This window comes from Sylvia atricapilla, chromosome 7 (assembly GCF_009819655.1).
Source record: "Sylvia atricapilla isolate bSylAtr1 chromosome 7, bSylAtr1.pri, whole genome shotgun sequence".
NCBI classification, from domain to species: Eukaryota; Metazoa; Chordata; class Aves; order Passeriformes; family Sylviidae; genus Sylvia; species Sylvia atricapilla.
This window is the reverse complement of record NC_089146.1, coordinates 1,810,895-1,825,683: the sequence shown is the minus strand read 5'-3', so window position 1 is coordinate 1,825,683 and position 14,789 is coordinate 1,810,895. Positions and strand designations below refer to the sequence as shown.

Here is a 14,789-nt window from a genome sequence, read left to right as displayed (position 1 = left end):
GCCAAAGCCACTACTAAACCATGTCCCCAAGTGCCCCATCCACACAGCGTTTAAATCCCTCCAGGGTTGGGGATTCCACCACTGTTCTGGGCAGCTGTACTAATAAAAGAAATTTGTCTAATATCCAAGCAAAAGGAAGGAGAGGAACTTTTTTCCTTGGAGCAAAATGACTCTGGGATGCTCTCCTATGTAGCAGTGGGACTGCTGTTAAGGGTATGATTTTTCCCTCTGGGCTACATTCAAACACTGAAACATTGACTGTTCTGGCCCTCACTGTGCTTCAGTACATTCAAAAATATTTATCTGTGCTAAAGACACTAATCTCTGCTTGCTTGTGTGGTCCTCAGGGAAGCAAGTCACCTGGGAAGAAAAAGATAGCTGAGCTGGAGAGAGATCTGACTCCTGACAGGTAAAGAGGACCCCGCTGTGTTAGATCTCCTTATCAACCTTGGTTTTGCTCATCTTCAGCAACAAACATGAATTAAAATCCCCATTCTGCTATCACAGACCACCAGGACCAGTCCCATCACCTCTGGGCAGGTTAATTCCAGTTTGCAGAGCTAAGCACATGAAGCATTTCGGCAGGACATTGGCTCTGTGTGCCTCTTTCTCCCCTCCTGCAGGTGCAGAAGCTCCTGGCTGTTTTGTGTTGACTCTCAGATTTTCCATCCCAGCTGGAGCCTGATAAGGGAGGCTGCAGACAGGCCCGTGCACTCCATAAATCCCCTTCATGGCTGAGCTGTGGTGTACGTGTCATAAATCAGTCCCATGGATCAATGAGAGTCCTGGCAGACCTGGCCCTTTCTTGTGGACCCTTGCTCTTTGAGGCGCTCTTATTTTACTTGGAGGATCTGAGAGGATTTCTTCTTCTGCCCTGCCATTTTCAATGAGAGTGATGTGTTCCCTGATAATCCAGCCATTTTTCACCTGTGCACAGAACATAGACACCTGCACAGAGGCATCACCACAGGGACCAGCTGATCCAGGAGCAGGGCTGGAGAACAGCACAGTGACAAGAGAGTCAGTGACATTCACCCCGCAAACCCGTTTGTGCAAGAACAGCAAGACCTGGACTTAGTCATTTGGGTGCTGCCACCACACAATCAGCCGATGATCTCATTACCTGCTTAAAAACATATTTGAAAAATATAAAAATGTTATTTGAAGTCATTTTAATTTTTAAAATATTTCTTGAAATATTTGCCTCCGAGCGAATATCTAAAATCCATGTCTCATGGATTATAACGTAGCAGGACCTCTCCTACAGAACAATGCCAAAGTCTAATAAGGATGTATATATTCTCCACTTTTAATACTGTTCTTGCACATACCTGCTTCTTTATATACAAGCTTACCATGCAGCCAGCTGAAAAACATGAGGTTTTTAGTAGCTGTCTTTTTATCTGGCATTTTTTGCTCTATGCTTTGCTCTTCCCTGCTGAGCATTTCAGAAATAAGCCAGAGAGGAGATGAATAACTCAGACTCAAAATCTCCATTTTGGCCCAGTGAAGGGGACACAGGGGGCTTCAGTCAACAAAGACTGGGCACATCACACTCCCTTGGAGGAGCTCAGGACATGCATCATTTAGCTGGCACAGTAAAAATAATAAACCAGGAAAAGTAGAAGTCCTGCTCCCACCAGAGCTGCCAGGTTATTCCCATTCCACCTTCTGCCGGTTTTATGATGCATTCCCAACATAAAACCACTGAGGATGAAAGCAAGAGTCAGAGCAGCAAAATCAACCTTGTTGAAGGTGCATTAAATTTTGGATTTGCTTATTGCTACTCCTACATTAATTGTACCGCTAAGACTGCATAAACATAAAACTCCTCAGCTGAAATGGAAAAAAGGCTGCAGACCTCAAATTATACCTGTAGGTTTATTAGCCAGCTGAGAGGCACTATTAAATATATTTATTGAAGCCAGACCAGGACATCCCAATTAAGATAGGTGGGAAAGACAGAACAATTGAGGGGAAAAGGATGTGAAAAATGTGCAGAAACACTGAGAGACCTAAAAAGAAAAAAAAAAAAAAAAAAAAAAACCAAAACAATATTGTTTATGCTGACAATACACTAAGAATTTCCGACAGGTTTATTCAGTTTACATCTTCCTGGAAGCAGTATCACTCTACAGAACCAAGTGCCAAAAATGTCATTGAAATTAATACTTAGAATTCCAAAAGAGAGTGTAGAGAAGATCCACACCAATAGAAAACCACACTCAAATTTAAGTGTTTTAACTCCTTCATTATTGGGATCTACTTTCAGCTACTAGTGGAGACAGGGAGAAACCTCCACTGGGGAAGTTTTGCCCATTTCATGGAATCCCAGAACGGTTGGGGTGGGAAGGGACCTTAAAGCCCATCCAGTTCCACCCCCTGCCATGGGCAGGGACACCTTCCACTATCCCAGGGTGCTCCAACCCCTGTCCAGCGTAGCCTTGGACACTGCCAGGGATGGGCCAACACTTCCACTGAATGTTTTTTGCCCCAACCTCACTCTGGCCAGCCTGATCACAACACTGCAGGTGGTGGATCTGAGTGAGGCATTCCCCGTGTGTTCCCAGAGAGATGAGGCTGTCTGTTGCCAACAGAATAAATTCCAACAAGAATTAATGAATTAGTACTAATTGGAGAGCTGAGTGAATAGGTATAGTAGTGTTAGGATTGCCATTATTGTGTAATTTAAAAATAATTTCCCAGTAATTGATATTAATGAATGAGTCCATTACACAAGTCATAACTGATCTGGCATCACCTGGAAATGGGTAAATGGAGTCAGCAGGAGAGGGGGACCCAGCGTGTGAGGGAGGGAAATGGATTCCTCTGCACAGCACAGAGAAATGTGATTATTGATTTCACATTGGTGGCACCAACCACCACCAATCACCACTACCTCCGAGGCACAAAGTGCATTTACAGAGCTGGGCAAACATAAATGACTCTCAGGCTGGCTGAGTTCTGGGAGGACTGAGCTCTTCCTGACCCTGTCTGAGTGCTGTCTCTTGCCTGTAGGACCATCGATTCCCTGTACCAGGAACTTGCAGAAGAAGGATTGCTCATCAAAGTCAAGCACGTGCATCTCTCTGACTACATTGGTAAAGTAGCCCTTTTACAGCAAATGGGGTGTTTGATCAAACCTCCAGCCATTCCACCTCCACTGACCTCTATTTCCAGTCAAGGCTGAGTTCAAGAGTTTGAATATATGAAGCCAGGTATGCAAATCAAGTCTGTTTTCTGCTTTCACTTCTGCTGCTGAGCCCAGAACCTGTTTGCAGAGCTGGCGTTTAACTCCAGGCAGAAACACCTGGAAGCCTTGAATGGTTGTGGGTGTCACAACCGCTCTGAGGTGGAACCAGAACATCCTTTAAGGAGCCCTTGCCAGGCAGCAGCAAGACAGAGCAAGTCTTACAGAGCAGAGGCCATAATCCGTGCAGAATATTTCCCAGAGAACAGCAAAAATTTTACTTCTAGCTTTTGTTCATTGAGCAGAAAAGACTCAGCCCCTTCCCTGCACCTCCGTGACTGCCCATGAACTTTGAGCAGTGCTTTGAGGCATATCTGGCCCTTCATGTGAGTAAGATGTGTCTCTGCTTAGTTCTGCATTTTACATTCCTCTTGTCTGGTTTCTGTTACCTGCAACTGCAGCCAGACCTGCTTATCTGTGCTCTACAGAGACAAAAGGGGTAAAAAACTCCAAACCCCACATTTTCAGACTTCAGAGGGGTCTAACAACACATCTACAAACATTTGCTGACACACAGTGAAATCACAGCATCTTAACAGCAAAAAAAACCCCCAAGATTCAGGTACTTCAAAGGCCAGGGTTTGAATTTGCAGCTGTCCAGAAGCTGTAGTGCTACAGGCTGATAGTACAAGGCCAAGACAGAAAAGACAAATTCTCTGCTATCGCTGCCAAATGCCATGTTTCTATAAACTCTTAGAAGCACCAGTTCAACCTCCAGAGCCTCTGCCCATTCCTCTGAAGAGTTGTTGATTCTCTGAATTAACAAGTGTCCCATCCATTTCACGCTCATTAAAGACCACGAAGTAAAGGAAGATTTTCATTCTTCCTTTGTTCTCCCAGCCTGTCAAGGTCACTTTTGTCCAAAAAAACATTCCCCCACCACAAATGCTTTTAAAACAGCACAACTCCAACAATTTTTTGAAATCCAGAAAAACCTTCTTGAAGGGTCCAAGGACACAGTCAAAGCCTGCAGAGAAAGAAGTCTTCATCTGCTCAGCCTTCCAGAGCTGAAGCCTAAGGAAGGTCACTTCCAGTTCCTGGGGAAAGGACAAAGAGTGGAATTGTGCTACATAGCCAGTAAAGGCACCGAAATGTCCCCCCTCTATGACAAACTGACATCACTGAACTAATTTTCTTGGTGACCTTATCTAAATTAGTCAGAGAATATCCACTGTGATTTATGTGCAGTTGCAATTAAACCCTTTGATGCCTTCTAATTAAATCTGGGAAGATTAATTCCTATCCTGTTCTTTTGATTTCTCCTTAAATAAAAGATAAAACCTGAAATTAATTTTATTCTTCAGAGGGGAGGGGGCAGTTGCACCAGGGCTTCTCTGCCTTGTTGCCCCCAAATTATACCTCCACTTTTGCTCTCAACCACTGCTAATTTACCTCTGCTCCAGAGGCCTCTTGCCCTCTGCCTTTTTATCTCTAGTAAAACATAAGATATTATTATTTTTCAATAATGATCACCATAATGACGTGCAATTTATGCTAAAAATAATCACTGGCTACATCACAACTGGTTTTCCTGCTTGTGGCCCATCCTCCTGCATGTTTGTTCTCCAGCATTTCTTGGATACGGACTTTGACAGGGCAAGCGATGTGATTATAGCTCTGTAACCAGAGCCAAGGCAAGATTAAATCATTTCAGTTCACATCAGGGATTTTTAGTTTCCTTGGGTTGTTTTGTGGAGGGTTGTTTTTTTTTAACAAAACGGGGGAAAAAAAGAGGTGAACTGCAAAGCAGAAAGCCCCACCAAATGAGGTGACACAGTGAGGAGCTGAGATGGGACCCAGCCAGGGAAAAGCTTGTTAAAATAGCTTTCCTCCCTTTTTGAAATCCTTCTGAGAGCACATGGTTCACTGGGATTCTAGCTCTGCAAAATCCCAAATCCAGGAATCCTTTGCCAGCAGCGTGATTTATGGCGCTGCTAATGATTCTTCTCCACAAAGTTTCTTTTAAAGGTTACTCGAAACTGTCTGCTCTCTGCTGAACAACTTCCCCAGCCTGCTCAGCTTAAATCTGCCTTTGCAGTTCACCTTTCTTGGGGCCGCATTCCACCAGAATATTGCCCAGCTTGAGCTCCCTGAGCCTGGGTGTGCTGGGTGTGTGCAACATCCCTGTTCTGTGGCAGCTCCTCATTCCCTGAGATATGCTTTCTTTCTACAACACTGTCACATTTATTGAGCTCCTCTTTCCTCCTCACAGGCTACTACGACTGTCTGAGGAGCGCCCTTCGTGAGACAGGTGCCCAGCCCGTCCCCTCCATCCCAGAAGTCAGACAGCTCGTGGCACTCTATGGAATATTGCCTCTGGGTAAGAGCACACCGGAGGGCAAAACACACCATGGGGCTTTGCTTCCTGGCAGAAACGTGCATTCTACTGGCTTTGACAGCGCTTGATTAGTCGTGATCTGAAGCATTTTGCAGTCAAATTGGTTTTCAATGAAAGGTTGGATCATTTTAACAGTGCAGAAAGGCAGGTATCGCCTCCCCAGCCCGTCTCTGTTTGCATGGCAACAGTTTGTGAATGGCAGCACATAAAGGGAAACCACTTGGGAAAGATAACAGCTAGAAAAAAAAGCTCCAGTGATCAAAATTAATCAAGTTAAGGGAAGGGCTAAGGCCGCAATTTACCTTTTACAAGCTGGCTAATGTTACTCCGTGCCACACAATGCACGTTGGAGGAATTGCTCTGGATACATTTCCTACATCGCAGAGAACACTTGTAAATGCCCCTGCAGTTTTAATGCCAGGCTTAGCCAATATCTAGCAAGGCTTTGCTGGATCAGGTTGTTTGCTTTTAATGTAAAATCTATCCCATATTTCACTGGCAATGGAATTAAGCCAAACTCCAGTGATTGCAAGAAGTGCCTGTCTCGGGGGCCTTTACTCAAAACCTCATTTGCGTCCCTTTCCACTCCTGATTGTATTTTCCAGCCTCAATACTTCACTCGCATCCTGTTCCATTCCTGAGTGGATATTGGGGAGATTTTGACTAGGCATATCCTCCCCCAGGCTGTGTCAGTGTCTGCTCATGCCCTTCAGAGGGCAAAATCCCCGGCATCTGCTTGCCTCCCACCCTGGAAAACGCAGCAAAGCTGACACAGAACAACTGCTTTTCCCTCCTTCCAAAGGCCAGTGCTCAGGTTATTTATTCTCTCTTCAACGTGGATGGGGCTCTTCCCAAGTGGAACACTTGGTTTGGGGTAAGCTGTCAGCTGCAATCAGCTGAGAGAGCTCAGCAGTTACCCCTGTCTGCACAATGTATTTCACATATCCCCAAATTCCTCCAAAGCTGTGTTTTGACACCATCTAATCTTGGAAAATCAAGGCCTGAGACACTCCTTAATCAAGAGAACACATAAATATCCTGCCATTTATACAACTGGCAAAAAATTCGAGGGAGAGGAGACCCTGGACTAGCTAAGCAAACAAAAGGTATTTGCAAAAACATTTTGAAAAATGCCTTCAAGTAACAAAAGATATTACAACAACAACAACAAAAAAAAAGGTACAGGAATTATTTCACCTATGGGGTGATATGTTACGGGTGACATTTCACTTAATTGGTCTCCAAACTAGTTCATCATGAGATAATTGTGTATCACAGAAGTGAAAGTTTTTCTCAAAATAGCCACCCCATGGCAAGGAAAACCCCAGCTTAAATGGCATTAAGAAAATTATAAGCAGCTGAAAGGAGAAAGAATAGTAGAAGCCATACTTCATCTTTAACACAGAGAAGTCTGCTGCTCCCCTCCTAATAAATCTTTGTGGAATAGTAATGGATTGCTATGGAATGACCAAATATTAATAAAGCCTGGGTGGCTGACAACTTCCTACACCCTGCACCGTGCTGGAATAATGGCATTCGTCTCTGTGCTCAGTTCAGTGTCATTTATTTGGGATGTTAAACCATTAGGACACAGATAACCACCCTGATTGGATTTGTTTTAAATAGCAGCCGTCCCCATTAACCCAGAGGGCTTCTCCAGGCTAAGGCAAAGGCTCCCTCTGCAGCCTATCAGTTTTGGGGCCACTTCCACTCCCACAGTCTGATGGACAGCAAGCTGAGAGACCTCCAGATTTGGTGGATGCTCACACAGGTTTTCGTGTAACCACCACCACAATTGACACAGCACATCTTTAGGCATCGAGGCAAAGTGGGCATGGACTCCCAGTGAGCATGGATAAAACATCTGACATTTCCTGCTATTTCCACCTCTGGAGGTTCACCTGTCCCCAGTTCATGTGGCAGAAGCCTCAGGGAAGACAAGTTCCATCCCCATCAACCACCTAAATCTGTCTGTGCTTGTGTTTTCCCAAAGCGAGGCATTCTCAGGTGATGGATCATATTTGTCACAGCCCAGGATGAATTGACCTGGAGCAGCCATGGAGACAGAGTGTTGAAATGCTGAGCAGTCACTGCTGCAGGCACAGCAGCCCTGGCACTTTTGCTCCAGTCTCAACATCATCCTTCTAGCTCACATCAGTTTAAAAGTGAAGTTTTCCCATCAGAAGGTGCAAATAAGGGTGGATGAGTCTTGCTCCAAACAGAGATGTTAATCCTGCTGGGCTCTCAGCTCTGGTTGTACAGAATTGAGCTCAAGAGCACTCATGCCATAGTAAGGAAACAATTAATTCACATTATCAATTATTTATGGTGAATAAAAAAGGAGGAATCTTCCCATTACCTTTATGGCAGATTTAAATGAAAGCAATAATAGTGCCTTATGACTTTTTACAGGTTCCCAAACCGTCCATGAGAATGCTCCTTTGGTGAAATCCCTGTTGCTGGCGGGACCTGCTGGTGTTGGAAAGAAAATGTTGGTCCATGCCATCTGCACAGAAACAGGAGCCAACCTCTTCAACCTCACTCCTTCCAACCTTGCTGGGAAGTATCCAGGCAGAGAGGGGCTGATGATGATGCTTCACATGATCCTCAAGGTGTGGTTTCTTGGGGAATTCTCCACAAAGGTGCTCCAGTTCTTTTGTGGGACAAACAGGGAATTGTAGTTTCTCCATAACAAGGAACACACCTTGGGCAAAGCTGCTCAAGCCGATTTGGAATGCCTTCTATGCCCACAAGGGGCAGGAGGAGTTTCTCCATGGAAAGGGCTGCCAGCCCTTGGAAGGGGTTGCCCAGGGAGCAGTGGGTCCCCATCCCTGGGGCTATCCAGGGAACGACTGGGCATGGGCTCTGGGCTGGTTGAAAGGTGGTGATAAGTCAAAGGTTGGACTTGATCTTGGAGGTGTTTTCCAACCAAAATGATTCTGTGAAACCACTTGTTGACAGCCAGTGTGTGCAGCTCTGCAGAGGATTTAATGCCCCTGGAGAAATCACTGGGAGCAGCCATATTTTTCACATTAAGATTTATGGGAGCTTTGTGTTACCTTGAATATGAGAAGCAGCACAGATAAAGCAAATTCTGTTCTCTGTTTATGTGCACATCAGCCAGGAATGCTTGCCATGCAGCATTTAATCAAATACTAGGCTGGGGGTGGTCAGAAATTTCCTCTCTGAGACTGTTGCTGGACAAGAGCTCTCTCCCCTGTATTGCTCTCTGTTTACCTATCAGCAAGCTCTTCAAAAGAAGGCATCCTGGTTCAGGATTACAGGAACAGAAATGTATCAGAAGTCTGGAAATGAAAACAGGCATATGAACTGTGAAGAACATAGCCCAAACCCTCCTCAAAAAAAAAAAAAAAAAAAAAAAAAAAAAAAAAAAAAAAAAAAATCTATATACACATATATCCACTATCCTGGCAAGATTTCTTCCAGATTCTAAGTCCTCAGCATTTCTGCTCCAGATGGGAGCTGGTAAACATTTCCAGACAAAGAAAAAGGAAAAGAAAAAAAAGGAAAAAGCCAAATGTAATGTTTTTCCAATGCCAATGGTCTACTAAAATTTGCTTTGCTGGGAGTTTATCAGCTGTATTTTATGGAATCCAGTCTTAGAATCAGGTTTTGTGACAGGTGCCTCCATTCCTAGAAAAGCCAGGAGCAAAGCAATCCCCAAGGAGCCCCAAGGTGACAGTACTGTGATCACACACACCTTTGACGCTGTGGCACTGGCACTCCCTGACACGATTTAGAGCCATTATTCTGAGTTAACAGTCTTTCTTCTCTGCACATTTCAACTTTCTCCACTTCATTTCTCCACCCTCATCAATGGCAGAGCTCAGGTCTGGCTGCAGGCACAGCACATTCCGTCCTTGCTCAAGCCCAAGGACTTTGAGCACAGGAGAAGTGAGGGAAGCCTTTCAACTCCTGGACAAGGTTCCACCTGAAGATAGCAAGGGGATTTTTGTATACTTGCATATAAATAATCTGAACAATAAGAGGAGCATGCATAAAATGTGTATTTATACACATTAATAAGTATATACATACACATCATGCATGTGTGTGCCTACAGGCACATACAAACCCTTACATTTTTCCCACATTAATTGAAAACAACTGGAAACACTCTCCAGCCCCTTCCTCAAAGTCATGGGGAGCAGTCCAAGCTTATTTCTCTCAGTTTAAGCTCTTGCAAAAGACAGTGACATTTCAGTCACTGTCACAACCCCGTGAGTTGCTGGGATGGAGCTGCTCACAATCACATGGACTCAGAGCTGTCCAGGCCTTGCTTATCAAAAGGTGGCTTGTTCCAACTGGTACAGCAGCTTCAGACTTTGCTGCTTTAACAGCAAAGCCGATGGCACAGCACAGGGTTTCTCTTTCCTGGATGTTCAGTCTTTCCCTGTGAGGGTGGGCAGGGCTGGCACAGGGTGCCCAGAGAAGCTGTGGCTGCCCCTGGATCCCTGGCAGTGCCCAAGGCCAGGTTGGACAGGGCTTGGAGCAGCCTGGGATAGTGGAAGGTGTCCCTGCCCTTGAATGGGATGGGCTTTGAGATCCCTTCAAACCCAAGCCAGTCTAGGACCCTATGACACAACACTGGCCTGTCCTAGCATCATTAAATCCACTGTGTTCAATTTTCATTCCCAGTTCCTTGGGTTGTTTCACTTTCTGTCCCCACGGCTGAGCCACCAGTGCTTCCCCATCTGCTGAGGATTTCAGCTCAGACCCTGTAGGATTTCAGAGCCAGGCTGGAAACAATCCTGCACCCACACAGGCCCTCACCTCTGCAGTTAAAATCCATCTCTTTATTCCTGACAATGCCAAATGTGCCTCATTTCCCCTCTCTCTGGCCAAGTCCATGCAGCACTAATTCAGCCAAAAACCTGCCTGTACCAGCAAGAACACAGCAAACATCTTAAAATCATTAATTATTCCCTATTACTGAGCATTTATGAGACCACAACTGGACACTGTGACCAGGATAACACAGGCCTTGACAAGCAGGTCCAGAGGAGAGCCGTGGAGATCAGGGAGCTGGAGTGTGTGATACACACCAGCAGACAAATCCAGTTGTTTCAGGCTAAAATAAAGCTGGAGTGAGAGGGAACTTAACTGCTCTGCCCTGCTGATTTCAGGGGCTTCGTGGGATAACCCAGAGAACAGAGAACTTTGCCCAAGGGTGCTCAGCAATGGGACAAAAAAGAAATGGGCACAAGTAGCAACAAGGAAATTTTTTTTTACGTATTAAAGAGAAAGTTTTACAAGGGATTAAAGGACAAGGAATCTCCTATACCCTGATTGGCAGGAATTTTACTGCTACCCAAGCTGAAGAAAACGCAGGGGCAAAACACATTCAAAACAAATTCCTTGACAAGAGAAAGCTCAACAGTGATAACTGCCCTCCCCAAAAAGTCTATTTTTCACCATGGTACAAAAATCTGGTTATTTGGATTACTGTAATGCTGCACTGGACAGTGGCACATGTGGCAGACAAACCATGGAAGCAGCTGGTATCTTGCAGCTGACATTCCATATTTATTATTCCCAGCTCTCATTCTTATCTGAACCAGCACAGTACCCCTCATCAGAGGGCCTTGTGTGCAGAAATCACTAAAAATTCCCCAAATCTCCATAATCAAACACTTCTGGGCAGGTTTTTTGGAAACAGCAACTGTTGTCAAGTCAGCTTTGTACTCCAGCTTCCCAGAAGTGCCTTTGTGGAGAGTTAGTCAAGCAAAATACAGACCTTGCACTGCAAGTTGTGAGTGAATGACAGGAAACATGACAGTTCTTTCCCTCTTATCTTCTGATCCACACAACCACTGTTAAACATCAGGATTTAGTAAATAAGGATTAATGGTGCTCTGTGATAAAGGTGAAGTCACCTCACACTTCTGATTACCTATCCTATGTGCAAACAAAAGAGTTTCTGTAATGAAAGGAAACTCTGGAGAGCATAAAATGACCATTAGGAAACTTTTCCTTCCATAACTGAAGTGTTGGCTGCTGGCAGTTGTATCATGGGAGACGCCCTAAACAAGTGAATAGGATTGGGGGGAAAATGAAACTTTAATTTGTTTCAGATGCAAAAGCCAAATTCTTTTTTTTTCCCCTCCCCTTTTCAGGGAGGAGACTTGCAAGAGACACAGCAGCCCTGATCCAAGAGAGGCTTGAGTGTTACTCCAGGCAGGCATTTTAATGTCATTCAGAGGAAATGACTTCTCATACCAGAGCAGGAAAACACCAACATTTCAATTTGCCTATTCAGAGGAGATGTAAGGGATGTTGATATTGAATAGGAAAACTATTGAAAGAGGCTGCAAACACCAAGCTTGAGCACTTGTGTTCTCCATAAAGCAAATCCTGCCAGGTCAGCTCTGGATCTGTCTCCAGCAGAGAAGCACTTCCCAGAAATCCCACCCCCCCCCAAAAAAAAAAAAAAAAAAAAAAACAAATCTCGCCCTTCAAGCATGAACCAGAACACGCTGGAATATTTCAATTAAGCCCCATTTCCCAGCCTGAGCTGCCAGCTTGTGCCAAGCAGTGGTTTGGCTCTGCTATGCCCCCCAAAATACGGGAAAGATGCAAGGAAGGGCAGTGAAGGGTGCATGGAAGCAAAACCAGATGCAGAAAGCACCGAGGAGAGGGGAGAATGCACAACTCAGTGACAAAAACGTGCAGGTAGTTCACAGGGATTAGTTGCAGGGCAATAAAAGTGACGAGCACAAGGCAGCCGAGGGTTCATCACAGCCCCTCTCAGGGGGTTCATCCCCTCTCCAGGGCCACAGCAGCACACAGAGAGCACATTGTGCCCAAAGCCACACCTGGGGAAACGCTATTAGTGCAGCACTGACCAGGCTGAAAGGTTGGGAGAGACGTGGCCGGGAGGAAATGCCAGCAGGGAAGCCGTGTGTGTGTGTGTCAGCAGCTCACTGTGTGCTGTGCAGGGGCACAGAAATATTGTCCAGAAATACTTCAATACCACCAGTGCTGGGGGACTCTTATCAGGCTCTTTGGGTCTGCTATTTAGCAAGTCAGAGGTGACTATAAAGTGTTACACCCCAAAAAAGGGACATGATGGAGTTTCTTTAGATTAAATGATACAACCCTAGCATTGAGAGGCAACGGGATTTTGAAGTCTGACATTAATTTATTTTTTTCCCACTGGTTCGTGTTCATTCGTTCATAACCGCTGCTGTATTGTCCCTTCAGACAGACCATTTTTCTGGCAGGTTGAAGAGCTTGTCCTGGTACACTGACAGAGTTCTTTGTGTGTTTAACATTTCCATGCCACTCAGTACTCTCCCACTACAGCTAAAATTTGGGAACAGTACAGTGAGTCTTTCTTCCAGCATTCAAAACAATTCTGCTCTTGGTGCAGCTCAGCCTGCTGGAATTCTTAGAACCTTGAAGCATTAAGTATCAACAGTGCTCAGATACTCAGTTATTTCTGTGAGAAAGCAGCTTAAACCTGTGTTACCCTAAGGTTAAAAATTAAATTTATCGTGTTGCAAGTCATTTTCTGCCTCACAAACCAGGATACAGTGGCATCATCATTGCAGCACGGGAATATTTTCCTGGTGATGCTCCCACTGATAAGGTCTGATCATAGGTTTCAGTGCAGCATTTCTGGGTGCATAAACTAAAGAGCACTAAGCAGTTTCCAGCAATAGCTTGAGCTTCCAAAAAACTCGGGTCTTTAAAAATAAATTCCATCAAATCCTTCAAGCTTGGAGGAGCCTTGAGCAACATGTGCTGGGCAAGAACCAAATTTCTGCATTTTCAAGCAATTTTAACAATTTAACTGTTAAACTCTGGCTCTAAGGTTTGAAAAGTTGATCCCAAGACTCTCAGAAGTGCTGTTTGATCTTTGATGACTGTTGACAGCAGGATGAGAGGGATTGTTTTTTTTCTTTTCCATAATGATTTTCCTGAAGCGCAAATCTCAGTGTGGTATTAGAAGGGTTAAGGGGCCATCTGCTGGCAGCTCTAACAAATTGTGGAATTGCAGCAAAGCTAATAAAATTTCAATTACAAATTAATTATGTACAGTGCATTTAATTATCCATGGATTCAAACTGTCCATGGATAATTCAAATGGAGCACTTTTCACGGGGGGATATACAGGCAGCTACGGATCTGCCAGCAATTTAAATTAGATGCCAATGGATTCTGGGTGTCTGGTCTGGATTTACAAGAAGAAACAGCCAGGTCCAGACACATTGTGTTGAATTGGGTTATATTAATGTCTGTCAACACCCGAAAAACCATGGAATGGTTTGCTTGGAAGGGACCTAGAAGCTCATCCAATTTCACCCCCTGCCACACCTTCCACTATCCCAGGTTGCTCCGAGCCCCAGTGTCCAACCTGGCCTTGGACACTTTCAGGGATGGAACATCTATAGCTTTTCTGAGCAACAAATACATGCAGGCCATTTTCTACCTTCAGCTCTTTGCCTCAAAACAGAAAACACAGGGAATTCTCTCTTTGAGAGCCAAAGCTGAGGTTATTCGTTATATTTCCATTTAGCAGGGAAATAAAGGGGGCAAATAAGATGAAAGGTGTGACACCAGTGAGCGTTCTCCTGTAAGAGTTAAAATGAAGGCATAATCTGATTTCAGACTCCAGGCTGCATTTGAGGGGGGCTGCTCACCACAGAAACCATCTCCAAGCCAAACAAGGAATATCCACACCTCCCAGCCTGTGGTGACCCCACCACAAGGACAACAAAGACACCAGCAGAGTCCAACCGTTGCAAACAGCTTTTTTAGCCTCTGTATCCATCCTCTCACCCCTATTTCCCTGTCACATCCCACTGCAGCATCAGGCACTGAACAGGCTCCCCAGGGCCTGATCCCTTTTCTGATATGTTGTTTTTAATTTTTTTGGTCTTCACTATTAACACTAAATATTTGAGTTCCTGCCATCCAACAAAGGAAAAATCTCAGAAAGGACGTTGATCTGTTGGACTGAGTCCAGAGGAGGCCACCAATCTGATTAGAGGGATGGAGCACCTCTCCTACAAGGAAAGGCTGAGACAATTGGGATTGTTCAGCCTAGAAAAGAGAAGGCTTTGGGGTCACTGTAGAGCCCCTCCCAGTGCCTGAAAGGGCTGCAAGAAAGATGGAGAAGAGGCTATTTACAAGGGCCTGCAGGGACACAACAAAGGGGAAATGGGTTTAAACTGA

General features: G+C 44.8%; 1 protein-coding gene across 1 annotated transcript in view; it reads left to right on the top strand.

The window, feature by feature from the left end:
• The window catches only part of IQCA1 (IQ motif containing with AAA domain 1), an 88,905-nt gene that overhangs the window by 62,073 nt on the left and 12,043 nt on the right, over positions 1–14,789 (top strand). The window contains exons 12-15 of the mRNA XM_066323274.1: positions 348–409; positions 3,019–3,101; positions 5,463–5,570; positions 8,001–8,200. Coding sequence (XP_066179371.1) covers positions 348–409; positions 3,019–3,101; positions 5,463–5,570; positions 8,001–8,200 — 453 coding nt within the window. The remainder of the gene's footprint in view (positions 1–347; positions 410–3,018; positions 3,102–5,462; positions 5,571–8,000; positions 8,201–14,789) is intronic.